This window comes from Idiotropiscis lumnitzeri, chromosome 15, assembly GCF_059441095.1.
Source record: "Idiotropiscis lumnitzeri isolate Australia: NSW breed Sydney's pygmy pipehorse chromosome 15, RoL_Ilum_1.0, whole genome shotgun sequence".
In the NCBI taxonomy this organism is placed as follows: Eukaryota; Metazoa; Chordata; class Actinopteri; order Syngnathiformes; family Syngnathidae; genus Idiotropiscis; species Idiotropiscis lumnitzeri.
Genome location: NC_142405.1, coordinates 9,860,466 through 9,875,608, shown reverse-complemented (window position 1 = coordinate 9,875,608; position 15,143 = coordinate 9,860,466). Strand labels below are relative to the sequence as shown.

Sequence of the window (15,143 nt, the reverse complement as noted above, 5' to 3'; positions counted from 1 at the left end):
ATTTAGGTATCTAAACAATTTCACATGGGCATTTTTTTCCAACCTTATCTACACTGAAAAAATTGGTGTGTTGAATTTACTGAATTTTATTTCGTCAAATGGTCGCACAAAATAAAATCTGGTTGCAGACACTTTTTTTTCCAGAATCCAGTCGGTTTTATTTAATGCAACCACTTAATGAAACAAAATGGAGTAAATTCACCACACCATTTTTTCAGTGTATGAAAGGCGATAGATACAATGGCCTATAACATTTCTGACCTCCAAATTGTCGAAGTGAAATGATAGCTAACAAATTCCATCAAAAAGAATCACAAGGCAGTCTATCTACTGACAAAATTTGACTGTAGAAATCTTTAATGGAATATACACAATTAAAATCATGCTGTAATTATTACAGATGGAATCTAATGTACACTCCTAGATTTACAATCCTCCACATTTGCACTGAGATGCATGTAAAGGATCCGAATCCAGACGTATTCAGTGCTAAAATATACGTGGACTATGTCAGTACAACTGATAAAAAGGTTGGCCCATATACAGCCTGGACATTGCTGCTCTAGTATGTCCCTATAACAAAACTAAAGGTATAGTTCTAGAGCAACGGCATCTATGCAGCACAGGAAGCATCACATTTGACTAAAAAACGTCATATGGAAAAAAAAAAAAAGTTTGCTTAATCCACTATGGCACAAAAGGAAGAACTATTTCAATAGAATGTTCCCCATGGTTTAAAATATGTATTTGGTTAAAGTCAAGTTGTGTTACTGCAGCAGGGCATGAATCAAATTCCAAAAACATCCCCAGAAAATTAGCTTCTCTTTGACTGTAGAACCAAAATACTCTCGTGAAAACTCCCTTGGTTGAGTCCACTTTACAATAACAGCAAGACGCATGACTAATGCTTTGGGTTGATGATGATGATGACTCAGCCTCCAAACATGGCTGCTTGATGATAGGCCCTTCTCAACAGAGCAGCAGTTCCGCCCTCTCGTCACAAATGATAGGTTTACGAATATTTTTTTTTTTTTTTTCATTTTTATAGCAACCCGGCCAGCGAGGATTTAGCTCTCCCTGCTCCTCAAGTCAGGATTGTAATTTGCGCAGAATCTTGTAGTCGACTTCCTGGCGCCAGATTCCCAGGCTTGTTCTGCCGGTGCTTGCTAAATGCCTCAATTTCTTGAGGAGACAAAGCAGGGGATGAGTCCAGCTGTGTAAACAACCTTTGACATGGATTTTCAAAACCTCAACACATCAGTTTTCTTTCCCCCAAAATCTGTAACCTTCATCATCCATCTTCAATCTGACTGATGTCAATCTGTAGAAGCTCCTCTTCCAATGGCTGACAGACCTCAGCTGTTTTGTCCTTCGGCTTCTCCAAATTTGCTGCCTTCCCTTACGTGTGAAACCCGACAATAAATACCAATGAATAAATACCAAATAAGGTCATGGGCCACATGCATGTCAGAATGAACACGTCATCATCGGGCCTTTGGGTCAAGTACTCTCCACATCGACATTTTTGGTTTATCAGTACTATTAGGCCACTTTCATTCATAACTTCTGTCAGATGACCAACAAAATTAAACAGCAACAGTTATGTATTCGTGCCAGCTATTTACATGGCATTCCCCATAAAAAATTAAAAAAAAGTCTCACAGAGTTCAACTCATAGATACACCAAGGACAGATTCTACAGGGTAATTGAAAAGCCACTCACTATTGTAATAATCATACTTATTACTTATTTATATATTGTTTTTTTTCATATTTCTCAATATAAAAATGTACTCTGTCATTTTTATAAGATTGATTTCCCAACCATTAGAGCATTGAATTTTTCTGCCTGTCACTACATGTCGCTGGTATTGATCGATGAACTAAGATAATTGGAGTGAATCAATAATTTTTGGACCAATCAAGTGAAATGGGATCATTTGAATAAAAGTTGGGAAATACAGAAAACAAAATTACAGACCAAATTTAGAACCAACATGAAAAAAAATGCAATAAATAAATAATTCAAATATTTTAAAATAGCAAGTTACTTTTCACCCTATATAATGTGGACTACAGGCACGTGCACAGACATTTTTGGGTGCAGGTGCTCAAGCCAACAAAAGGGCACCACACACCAAAGTTATTCACGCAATAAAAAAAAAAAGACAGTAGTAGATATATTTAACATATGTATTAATTTCTTTTAACACAATCAACACAGTCAATAAATCTATGTACAAAGGAGGTGGATGGAAGCTACAGTGGATATAAAAAGTCTACACACCCTTGTTCAAATGGCGTATGCCCACTGCTCAGTGTGGGGCATAATTCTCACAAGAACTCAAATAAATACCCGTCTAATGTCAAAACACTTGTGTGGAGAATTTATGACAGACAGGGTTTTTGTTTTTTTTTTTTTTGCCAATTTTGACTATTAAAGAAAAAAAAGGGGGGCTCCAGGCAAAGGAAACTTATCTCATCCAAGGCAAAAGCGCTGGTGCTGGAGCACCATTAGGAGTCTATCTGTGCACGTGCCTGGGGGATTGTTTGGGGTGGTGATGTCAGTTTTTTTGGGGGGCTAGGAATGTCGGGTCTGAGGAGTCAGTCAAACTAGTCAACAAACTAGTCAATGAACTTGTGTGTGTCTCCGTAAAGCCAGAGCTGCGGGGGCATGGCCGCCTCATTGAGATGGTTGCACTCGTCGTTGCACTTGCATGACTGGATGAACATGACGGATCTGGTGAAGCGTTCGCCATCGGGGCAGGCAAAGGTGACGCTCGCGGTGCGCGTGCGACGAGGCGAACAGCAGCGGCCGTCTCGGCACACTCCACAGTAGTTGGGCCTGTGCAGGCGAGTGCTCCTGCAGCCGGCGTAGGACAGGCGGTGCGGCTCGGGGGCCTTGTGGGTTCGGGAGCACTTCCTTCCTTTCTGTGGAAGTACAAAGTGAATGGGAGGAAGGGGTTAAGCACCAAAAGTTAAAAAGAAGCAAGTTGAAAGGTCTACGTGGACGGCTGCATATTGGATGGCCGCATTTAGCTGCAGCACTGATGAGCGTTTCCATTGGGTCATTTGGAAAGATAATTGCCCATCATGTTTTAATTGATTGTAGTTTGAAGAAAAAAACACATCAAACCGGTAACATTTCGTTTTTGGCAATATTTCATCATGAACACATAATGGTAGCATACTGCCTTGGCGTTCTGCTGTGCTCACGCATTTGTGAGTTGGAGGTGTTTCTTTGGGTAGATGTGAGCGATGAGAGGTGACGTAAGACTACATACTCCAGCTATAAAAAAAAATAATAATTCCCTCATATATACTGTATGTATTTTTCTTATTTTTAGACACATTCTTTTATTTCATGTGTATGTAGAAGTGATGTTTAAATTAAACAGCCATGGTTTCTATAAGGGTGACACGGTGGCCGACTGGTTAGCAATTGAAAAAAAAAACTTATAGTGCAATTAAAACGCAGTTGCAAACAGTATAGCAAGCGTAAGTGACCACTAACACAAGACCATTTTAGCATAAACCCCAAAGCATCCCCCTTGCCCCATGGACAGGATAAGCAGTAAAGTCAACGGGCGACAGAAAACGGCATTCCTGAGACAGCCCTATAATATTGTGTTACCGTTTACTTGGTATTAGCCGTGTGGAACGAGTCATTACTCCAACACACAGACTTGAAAGCTTAGTTAATGCACTAAAAGTCAAGGGACAGAGAAAACAAAAAGAGGTCAGAACACCGCATGGGTTAAGAGCGTACCAACAAAAAGCAACGACTGACGCCGATGCACATCTTAACACCCACGACAGCTCTGCAAACACTGCGTGAAACAGGTGCATAACAACCCATCAGCCTCCGGAGCGGCTCGGGGCTGGCGGCTGTTGTGTAGGAAAGGAGCGACAGAGTGGGTGACTCGAGTGCTCTTCATATCACACAGCAAAGAGATGCTGAGTGCAGCTTCAATTCTAAACCCGCCACCAACAAAGAGGGAAACGTTTTCAGCGTTATAAAGTGTTCTAAAGTACGCTTGATGTATTTAGTAGTGCTGTATACTGCATATTTATATTGTCAAGAGTCAAATCCTTAAGGCTAAAGAGGAGCAGTGTTCTATAAAGTGGGTAATGTAAGTGATTTAGTAAGATCCTAGAATATTATACTGCATTTAAACAGTATATGGCTCCACCGATGATGTTCAAATATCCATTGCTTAAAGCAGGGATCGGCAAACTTTTGATTGGCGACCACAAATGTTTCTAAAATTTGACAGCGGGCCGGACCAGGAGAAGATGGATGGAGTGTTTTGGAAACCTCACCTCTTCTGAGAAAAAAAATTAATTTAATTTTAAATGAAAGCGAACAAAAGCATAACAACAATATGTCTTTGAAAAAAACACAGTATTAAGAAAATAAAACATTAACAACATTATTTTTTCAAGTTCGGCGGGCCGCATGTGGCCCCTGAGCCGTAGTTTGCCCACGCCTGGCTTAAAGGGTTTTAAAATGGTCACTATCGATGCGAACCATTAGAATGTCAAGGACTTTTTACATTATATGTTGGCATTAAGCTAGGGCCCATTTCATTTCAAGTTATAATTCTCTTTTTTTTATGTTTAGTTTGACAGTACACTCCAAGTTGGTGTGGCGATAAACAGCTTGAAGCCGCTTTTTTGATGAGGTTTTCACTATTTACCAAACTGCTGCTTCTTGTGAAGGGAGATGAACTGCCACCATAAATCCCGAGGACCTCAAGTTCGCACTCACAAGCAAAAAAAAAAAAGAATCAGTGGAATGATGGCGTGTATTCAAAAGAACTTATAAGTTGTCAGTTGTACTGCCGTAATGGTTCCATGAATAACTTCAACGTGTTTCCATCTTTTGGTTGGTTGGTCAGAGCAAATCAATTTGGACCAGCAAAACATCCGCAGCAATTGAAATACAATAATATATTTAATAATAAGCATCTCTGGTCAATATGATGTGTTTTCGAAAATATGCTAAATATCTGCTTTTTGTCATATAATTATTGCTACAATTGATCTATGTGGCATAGTTTTATGATGACAAAGAGGAATGTGATGACCACAGAACTGGAAATCTATAAAAATATTTTTTGTGAGATATGGTCATTTGGAGCTTAAATGTTTCCCCGTCATTTTTTGCTCGCTTAAAAGACTCCATTTATCAAGACCCTTTTTTTTTCAATTTAAATGTTTAAATACAATCATACAAATGATGTCTGACATTTCAAAGTATCCTCATATCCTTTTTTTTTTTTTACCATTGGTCCTCAAGTAGCCTTACCTCTAATATTTCTGGGCTCAAAGGAAGTGACAAATTCCATCATTCATCACATCCCACATTGGACGTTGGCCACACAGCAACAGAACCGCGAATAGATGGAACAGACCAGCATGTCTCCATGCGACCCAGCAGCAGAGCCTTGTATGCATTCAATGATATTAATACTGATCTGATCCCTTGAGGGCAACCATTTCCTGAATGAACTCAGCACCTCACGTCTAGTTATCGTGAGCCATACATAGATGCAGCATTCTAACCTCACCCATGAGCCCTTCTCGAGAAGGTTCCTCACCTTGGCCGGGATCGATATGGAGCTGCAGGGCCTTATGTTGCACAGACGGGTCTCCTTGACCAGTTTACAGCGAGCATTGTCATTGGTAACACGGGAGGAAATGCCCATCCCACAACTGCGAGAACACTGGGACCAGGAAGTCGTCTGGACCACACACTGATCCCCCACCTGCCTCCACGCTGCGAGAGAGGACGAAAGAGAGAGTGAAGGACGAATTCAAAAACGTTCAGACACTTGCAGGATAATACGTGAGATCAGTGAAGGTGAAAATTAGGAGTTTAAGCAGCAGAGGAGGAGTGAACGGGAAAGGAGAGGCAAGATGCAAAGCACACTGGCCTCATTCAGTGAACAGGCAACACTAACACATAGAGAGGGTGATTACAGAGAGGGAAGGCCGGGTGACAGAGGTATGTGCTGTGTGAGACCTGTGTATGTGTGTGAGAGAGAGGGAGAGAGAGAGAGAGAGAGAGCACCTTTGGTGTGCAAGGAGCCAGTGGAAAACAAGCCACATGTAAATGCTGACACACACACACAGCGAAAGGCTCACAGCGGGGCTATTTGTGCATCAAAGGGCCAAAATGGCAAAAACACAAACATGATGCTTTACTGCTTACAGGAAACACTCAGGCACACAACTCGTACTTACCCGCCAGGTGCTTGTGGCCACGCGGCTTGTCCCATTTGCGGCTAACCTCCACTAGCTCGTTTCCCAACGTGTCCATCTCGTTCTTGGGTTTGTAGGGGTAAAGCTTCTGGTAAGGTTTTGCGTACGGCTTTGCGTAAGGGTAAGATGGGTATGGGATGAAGGGGTACGGCGGGTAAGCTGGAGGTTGAGGTCGGCGGTGCACCGGCGGCACGACCGTGGTTCCCTTGTGGCAGTCGATGCTGAGGCAGCACTGGCCCGGCACCTTGACTAGGTGTGGGGCCGGACAGGAAGGTGATGCCAGGGTCAAATGGCTGGGGCAGAGGGGCACGCAACCCACCGCCCCGTCGATGCAGGTGCACTGGTGCTTGCAGCCAGCTCGGAAATTCTCCCCGTTTTGATAGATACGCCCGTTGTATTCACAGGAGCGGCCCTCTGCCTTTGCTGGAAGCAAGAAAGATGAGTGCATTAGATTAACTCATTCACTCCCATTGACGGGTATATACGTCAAAAAGTCCATTCATTTGACCTATGCTGGCAGTAAAAAAGAGCGCTCATAGGCGCCTTTAAGAAGAGTTCACCACGAGCGGACAGACACAGTATCTCCAAATTTGTTAACCAGATTCTATTCTTAGCCCTGAAAATATTGTTGACTTGTTTACAATGTCGTTCTCCTTCCCTCCCTCTGTGGGACTCCCCCATACAACACCCCGGATACCCCCCTTTATATAGAAACACCCCCAAATAAACACACATGTAAAAATACCCCCGAACGTGCGTGCATGTTTGTGTGTTTCATGGGGCTGTTTGTGTACACACAGAACTACTTATATAAATCCTGGACTTGGCCCGTTTTCAGTGCGCAACTCATGAAGGTGCTCTGTTTTTCAAAGGTGGCTCTGGCTTCAAACCTCAAGCTGCTATCAAAGAGAAACTCCAGCCGTTGAGCACAGGAGCCAGATTCCCCTCCCTGAAGTTACACATTCCCTTACACAACCCTGAAGTAAGAGCCAATCTGCGCCCAATCTGAAGCCAAAACCGCTCTCCGCGGTGGCTGTAAACCACTTCTTAGGTACGCACCCCTGCAGATGCCATGAGTATGGCCAACATCATTGCCATAGTTGCACTCCAGGCCTTTATGGTGGTCACAGGGCTGCCCTTCGTGGCAGTCCTGGTTTAGCTGCGCGGCACACACTTTGCAGCAGCCACATTCATCCGGCACGGAACTGACCCCTGGAGGACAGGACGGCGGCCCGGCTGGACACTCACATAGCACCGGACACTCTGCAGTCACCTACGTGAAAGGAAGCGATGCATTAGTTTTCAAAACTGTTTACAGCAGTTTCCAAGCAATGAGGAACGACATTAGAACCCCACTGGACAATAGTTAGACTCATGTTACACGCATCATAGAAATTCCTCAAAGTGTGCGAGGCTAAGCATTGGTTGAATAACCAGCTCTGTCCCGAGCCCCGCAGGGATATCTGTAACCTGCTGTCGCCTTCCGCCCGGCTTTCGCTGGCTGAGCATGGATGAAAGCGATGTTCTCTGACCCCTTGCCCTCAAACCACCACTACCTCCGTGTTGCTACATCTTTTGTTTCACACCTTCCCTTTTACCCTCGCGGCACATAATCAAATAATTCGTAGCATTTACTAGTGCTCTTTTATTTATTTATATATATATATATATATATATATATTTGTATGTGTATAAGTGTGTGTGCATGTGTGTGTACAACTTCTAACTTCTGTACAGGTATTTATAATCATTTTTAACAGGGTGAATTTACACACTAATCCTTTAACTTCATTATTTAGATTGTGTGCACCACATATTTTACAGTACTGGACAAAAGAAATATGAATAAATTATAGCACTTTAAAGCACAGCCAATATCCACAAAGTATATGAATTGTATAAATGTTTAAATGTAAGATAGTTTCAACAAACAATAATAATCAATGACAATGCACTTTTATTAGCTAAGAATATAGTCAACTAAAGTGTCTTGTTGTTTTTAGGGATGTGTTATACCAGGCAGATTTTTGTTTATTTCTAATTATTAAAACAAAAACAAAAAGACATGAAATACTTGAAGCCAACATAGAAGGTGTTGTGGGCCATTCACATTTCGTGTCCACTGTTCATGCAGCTTCCGGCTCTGTTCCAAATACTACTACAATCAGGCGATGCATAAATGATTATTTTAGCTGCTCAAATTCATTTTCCCAGTCCTAACAAAGCAATTGTAACAAAATAACAAAGCTCACCCACTCACCAAAGCGACTGTCACCGCTTGCATGACAGCAAGTAACAGCAGTATCCCCATGCTGTCAGCTGATTCACATAGAAGTCGACAAGCGGGACTTGTTACAGATAAATAAATCCTCTTCCGGTTCAAAAACAATAGCGTTTGTCCACACACGATTATGTCCGATTGGCTCAACGGTCACGAAACGTCCTCCATCACTTGTTAAATGTCATCGATCAAAGTTTCAGGGCTGGTTTTTATATCAGCGCGGTACTTTTTATAGTAGCCCCGCCCACTGCTGCTCCGCTAACCAATTAGCACGGAGGCGCGCTCCAAAGCGTCCTAGCGAGAGACTAGACAGAAAGGGGGCGCGGCCATACGTGAATGCGGTCATTCATAAAATTCAGAAAGACTACATGCCAAAGACGATCCGTCCTTTGGGTGTTTATTTATTTATGATCAAGTGGACATAATATTTTTGCTCCTTTAATGTTCGTTTCAGATGCATACCTTTTGGCCTTTTGTCACATGACATGCCATATAGCCTAAGTACATTGCTCATAAAAAATAAACTATTAACTTCCTATATCCTGTCGTAATCCTGTCTACATCCCTTATCCTAACTCCTAGGTTCTCTCTCTCTCTCTCTGTTTCTCTCTCTCTCTCTCTCTCTCTCTCTCTCACTCTCTGTCTCACGCTCTCTGGGCAGGTCGGTGGATAGTTCATTTGGTCAGTTCATGAGAGCACAGATGAGGACCTGCCTGGATAACCTTGCTGTCATCTTGTCAGGAAGTGTGCTCCACCTGAGCCTACAGCTACCTGATGTTCACGCACTCCCACACACACTCCATCGTCTTAACCAGTGTTGTTGTTGATGTTTTCCTTTTGCCGCTTCTGTAAAAGTTGACTGAATTATTTCTGCACGTTCTGCCAAAAGGAAATATACACACCTTCTTCATCCTTGCAGTATAAACAGGCCCATTTACAGTGCATATGTGCACACTTGCTGCAAACAAACTCACATCAACCTGTCATATTTGACTACCATTAAAACTTATAGCCAAACATTGAATAGTTGTTGATTTACCTACATGACAGTTGAATAATAAAAATAAAACTGCCCAGTCGGTGGTAATATTCTAACATGTTTGGACTATGTTAAAGGTCTTGTAGTAAAATTCCGCACAGTTCTCAACTATGGTGGCAAAAAGAAAGGTATAAAAGCAAATTAATTGTGGAATCTCCAAATCCGAGTGCCCCAAGGGTTTAATGATTTTTTGACTCTTTGGGAAAATATGTGCAGTACAAGTCAAACAAAACTTGCATGTTCAAAAGTTACCAAACATGGATGAGACTTCATCTATCAAAGGGAATGAGTGTTAAAATAATTGAATGAGGTGTCATTTTAAGCCTGGAACAAATTCTTTCACTAAATATTACGTTCTGGGGAAACTTGGAAAAACTTAGTGTGTGTTAGGCTTTGCAGGTTTCCCTGTACAGTTCTTACACTTGCAATGTTTCAAAAGTTTGCATATGCACGGAAAAATATGAGCTAAATTGCGGTAGTCTTTTAGTTGTTTGTCTGTTTTGTGAAATCTTGCGGTGACAATCAAAATCATCTTTATTGGCAAATTTGTTAAAAACACACATTATTCCAATCCATCTCTCTCTGTTAGTGCTCGGAGGTGATGTAACAGCACCGTGTAAACAAGCCCGATGCGTCAAGACGAATTGCAGGTAGTGAAACCAAATGCGGCTCACAACACACGCTCACAACCTTTTCCCCATCTTTCTACGTCTTCAAATACTTTTTACATCAGTGACTTTCATCACAGACATAATAAACAACCCGACCAAATTTCCAAAGCTGAGGTAGTCATTTTCCCTTGCAGCACTACCACAGAGTACTCGCTCTGTGTGTGCTGACCTTTTGATTCCAAGCTGACAGCAGTCATCCAAACTTGTAATGGTCGGTGTGACACGCGTTTGCTTTACGAGCTCACTGAATACTCTTCTCGGCAAGGCAATTAAACACTGAGGCGGAGTAACGGTCGCATTGGAAGAGGAGTTCATGAGAAATAGTCGGAAAAGTTGGGCAATGGTATAGGGGACGCAGAGAGGAAGCCTTTAAAAAACAAGCTTCAAAGATGAGCGTGAGGTGATGGGAGGATGTATATGTTGAGGGAGTTGAGAGATGTGAAGTACATGCCAGAAGCTCAGGAAATGTTAGCTGCTCGAGCAGCTCAGTAGATTGAAGTATACAGTATAGGAACTATAAAATACATATTCAGCTTGCTTTTTCATTGTCAACATATCTTACAAATAAAGAGTTCCAGTTGCGGGCGGTCAAGGCCTTCAAGGCCCTCTCTGCTGGCCTAACATAATGAAGAAATCACGATCATATTCTTCACATTGATGTCATATTTTATCCTAGTGTTGAATCTTTCGGTGAGAGTTTTTATCCAACCAGAAAGCACCTAGCTCGTGTTGCCAGGCAGATTTCATGATACCACAATTCATCCGAGGCCTTCAGATACAATCGTGCGGGCGTCTTGTTCTGTGTGTCAATGGGGCTTTTACAGTTGATAGACAGTTGCGTTTTTTTTTTTAAACCACAATGGCCAAAGGAGGGAAAAGTGTGGATTTAATTGCGGATACACTTGCGACGCCATTTTCAAGTCGGACTTTTCAAGGGAAGCTAGGTTTGTCCAACACTCGCTCAGTAGTGCGTAAGTGTCTTTCTGTTCATTAAATCTTCAGCCGTGGTAATATGAGGTCAAACTACGTATAAAATGCACGGCCCGCCACTGAAGTATTCACACATACACATAGTCATAAGGACATGCAGTTTTTCAATCAATGCCTTATTGTTGACTTCACAAACAGTGGATCATAGAACAGTAAAGTCAGGAAAAGGAGACAGGGAGCTGCAGCTGACAGGTGTGTCATATATACATGTCGCCATTTGAGCACCTTTCAAAAACATTTCTCCCAACATGTGCACTAACTTGCTTTATGGCTGCTCAGTCATCTTCGGATAAGTGATGTTTATCTCTCTGCAGACATATGCTCAAACCTCAAATGAAAGAAGAGAAAATCATTCATTTGAACTTAGAATAGTGCATTCCTGTTCACCCGCATATATGTATAAACGCACGTTGCATGGAGGGTAATTGATACTAACCAGAAAAGAAGAAAACGACATCTCAATTACAGGCCAGATAGAATGAGAAGAATCTGAAATGAAAAAAAAAAAATGAGAGTGCCACTAAGTAAAATAAAGATGTCATCAAGTCCCATCCTCTTGGTGAAAACTGCTGAACCTGTTGGCAGTTATTACACAGGACTGTTGAGATACGAATAAGCTAACTTGCTTTGCTTTGACTTGTGCGCAGTCATTTCAAATGAGCGCTGTGTGGTTGCATAATAATCAACTCAATGCTTCAAGCTTTTTGTATTTAAAACAAACGCGTAACTTTTTCTTTCGGCAGGCTATCATGATGCTAACAAGACGCCACAGATGAGCTAATGTACTAATACTAAACTCCACAGACTTTGAGCGGTGGGAAGCTGCCCATTATTGATAAAAAGGCCATAAGTTTGTCTCAAAGAAGAAAGTATGCTTTGTCGTCATCATTGATGGGCAATTACAAACACCAAAATTTGCAAGAGCAGTCAAAATGTACACGGTTATTTTTGCCATGTTTGAAAAATCTCTGAAGCTGTTGAAAATCACCATGCATGTATCCCAGTCACACGCAACATAAGTGTACACTGAATAGTGTCACAGAGCATCATTTTTTTTTCTTGACCTTTCAACTTCATCATTTGCTTGACAAGTAAGGTCAACCTTTGCACACACTCCCGACGGGGTCAAAGGAAACTGGGTCACCTGTACCTGCTAGTGAGTGAGTGCGTGTCTTCCTGATGCGAGTCCACCCCACGAAGCACCCCAAGCAAGGTCACACCCCCCTCCCTACCAACGCCCGTCCCTCCCTCCCTCCCCCTCTGAGTCTTCGCCCTCCCCTCACCTCCAAGGTGTCACAGAGAGCACCCTTGTTTGAGCCCTCTCCAGCTTTCCAGTGGGACCCTCAAAAATCCCAGATATCCCTGCAATTTCCGGTGCAATGTTTATTTGGCAGAAAGGGGGGCCGGTGGGCTGGGCGAGATACCTTGAAAAAGGAGCCTCACTCACAAACAGTTTGGTCCTGCGTTTGAGGGTAAACATGTGCAGGACGGCTATGTGAGGCCAGCGGCGAGATAGACTGAGGCTTGTGTGTTCTGGTCCCGGACACACCGATCCCACCTCGGACAGCACATAGAGAACACCTCTGTTCAGACCCCAACCGCCACAGTCTAATAAACACCCACCCCCTCTTGCCCTACCCCCACCTCCACTTTAGACAGCGTCCTCTGTCGGAAAATAAATGCCACGACATCATAAGTAGGTTACAAACAACCATCACCCTGAAATTACTTAACAACATAATTATGCAGTGCGATTTCATGCAACATGCAAGGACCAAAACACAAACAAATATACAAACACAGGCACAGACTTTCGACATTTCGGGGCAATGGATGGCATGAGAATCGTCACGTAGCATGCATAGTTCTAACAGTTTTAAATTTGATTGTTCTACTTACATTGAAAGAGAGAATTCTGACTCCGATGACCCTCATGTATCAATAGTACAATACACTGTGAAAAATGGTATACAAATACTCATTTATAAAATGTAACAGGCCCCACACAACAAAGGGAAAAATGACATGTGCGCTTAATGCTCAACAGCACGCCAAATACATTAGCATATCTCCACCGACAAGCTTGAGACTCCTCCCCCTGTTGTAGTACCAACTCTGACCTGTGAAGGGCAGCATAGTGCCACAGGGCTTTCCAGCTCCTGGAATATACAATGAAGATTAAAAAAAAGAAGTGGGACGGCACGATGGCCTCACAGTGCGCAGGTGCACGGTTCGATTCCGGCTCCAGCCTCCCTGTGTGACGTTTGCGTGTTCTCGCTGTGCCTGGGTGGGTTTTCTCCGGGTACTCCGGATTCCTCCCACGTTCACAAAAACATGCATGGTAAGTTAATTGAAGACTCTAAATTGTCCGTAGGTATGAGTTTGACCTGCGATTGGCTGGCAACCAGTTCAGGGTGCACCCCACCTACTGCCTGAAGACAGTTGGGATAGGCTGTAGCGATCCTTGTAAGGATAAGCGGCTTGGGAAATGGATGGATGGATAAAATTAAATTTATTCAAAAATATAATTCAAATGTAACAGCAGTAATACTTTTCTTGGTAGTTGTAGTAGAAGTAGATGAAGAAATTGAAAAAGTTAGCTTTTCTGGTATCATACATGACTTGGAAGACACATCAAATAAACACTGTACACGTGTCATACAATCGTATAAGCTTCCGTTTGCTCCTTAGTTGTAAGTATCATTGCATTTCACGCCACAATCAAGGAGTCCATGAATCAGCTGAACTGATCAAGAATATTGAATAACTTCAACATTAACGATTGTGAACCCAAACGTTTTCTGAACAGGGGATGGAAAATCATTCTTAACACACAACAAACCACAAGATAATCACTCAGAGTGAATTTTCAGAGACAGTCGATAATCCTGTCCTTAGTTTTTTTTTAATCAGAAAAAAGTTTATGAGTAAATAAAATATATTTAGGAGAGGTTATGGTTGAGAGCATTTTATACCGATGACGTGATTTTTATGAGTGAAATTATGAGAGTAGAGCAAAACAGAAGCCAGAAATACACTTAAGTAAGTTAAGTACAGTATCTTGTTTCTTTGGCACGGAAAGAGAGCACGAGAGACCGCATCTCACATCAACGCCTGTGGTGGTAAGCGAAGGGACAGGATGGAGGTGTTTTCGAAGGTGGGGGCTGTTTTCAGGAAGCAGGTGGGGTACATGTAAGAGAGAATTCAGCCGACAGATGGGAGGTGGGAAAGTGGGACTTCTGTCTCTGCTGTGGCCTGCCGCGCTGTCTGGCTCAGTTGGATACAAACATGTTATTTGTAGCAATGTAGCCCATCGACTTACCGTCTGTCATGCCCCTCAGTCAATGCTAGCAATAAATAGTTAAGTTTGCCTCCACGTTGCATCCTCTTCTTTCTTTTGCGGTGGCTTTTTTTTTAAAGAATTCTCTGATGTCTGAAGTGGAGTCAAACATCCGTGAAAGCACACAAAAAAGCCAAAGACAACAATACAAATTTAATTGGGGTCAATCACGTGGTGGTGCAGAATTGCAATCAAATACTTACACTTAATAAGTGTGATTTTTTTTTCTTTTGTGGTACTTCAAATGTGTCTTTGAGTATGATACGATACAACATTATTTATATAGTGCATTTCCCAACAACTGGAGCTGGAACAAAGCCCTTTACTTATGGTGTAATATAAATTAGCAGTAAATTAGAACACAAATTAAAGCGCATTTACAGATGATACGAGAAAGACAACAGAACAGTGCCAGTCTCATGCTGAGCCGAAAGCCAAAGAATACAAATAAATTCGATTTTTTTTTATTAATATTTTGTGCTCTATAAGCAAACTTGAGTTCATTTGTAAAGAACTTGCAGCAACTCGTCATACTTTCATGTGTGCCATTCTACG

At 42.2% G+C, this 15,143-nt stretch overlaps 1 protein-coding gene across 1 annotated transcript; it reads right to left on the bottom strand.

The window, feature by feature from the left end:
- Positions 1–304: 304 nt before the first annotated feature.
- LOC148322793 (CCN family member 1) lies at positions 305–8,780 on the bottom strand. The gene is made up of 5 exons (XM_088317648.1): positions 8,528–8,780; positions 7,327–7,540; positions 6,250–6,690; positions 5,604–5,782; positions 305–2,931 (listed from the first exon to the last, which is right to left on the bottom strand). Exons 1-5 carry the CDS (start codon positions 8,576–8,578, stop codon positions 2,626–2,628), a joined length of 1,191 nt encoding a protein of 396 aa, XP_088173774.1. The 5' UTR covers positions 8,579–8,780; the 3' UTR covers positions 305–2,625.
- Between the last annotated feature and the right edge of the window lie 6,363 nt (positions 8,781–15,143).

What these genes read in the sequence shown, in the direction of transcription:
- LOC148322793 (XM_088317648.1), bottom strand. Translation starts at nt 8,578, where the DNA reads ATGGGGATACTGCTGTTACTTGCTGTCATGCAAGCGGTGACAGTCGCT. An exon ending in AAGCGGTGACAGTCGCTTTG is followed by an intron (nt 7,541 to 8,527) that starts GTGAGTGGGTGA and finishes CCTTTCACGTAG; the next exon opens with GTGACTGCAGAGTGTCCGGT. An exon ending in CCATATCGATCCCGGCCAAG is followed by an intron (nt 2,932 to 5,603) that starts GTGAGGAACCTT and finishes GTACTTCCACAG; the next exon opens with AAAGGAAGGAAGTGCTCCCG.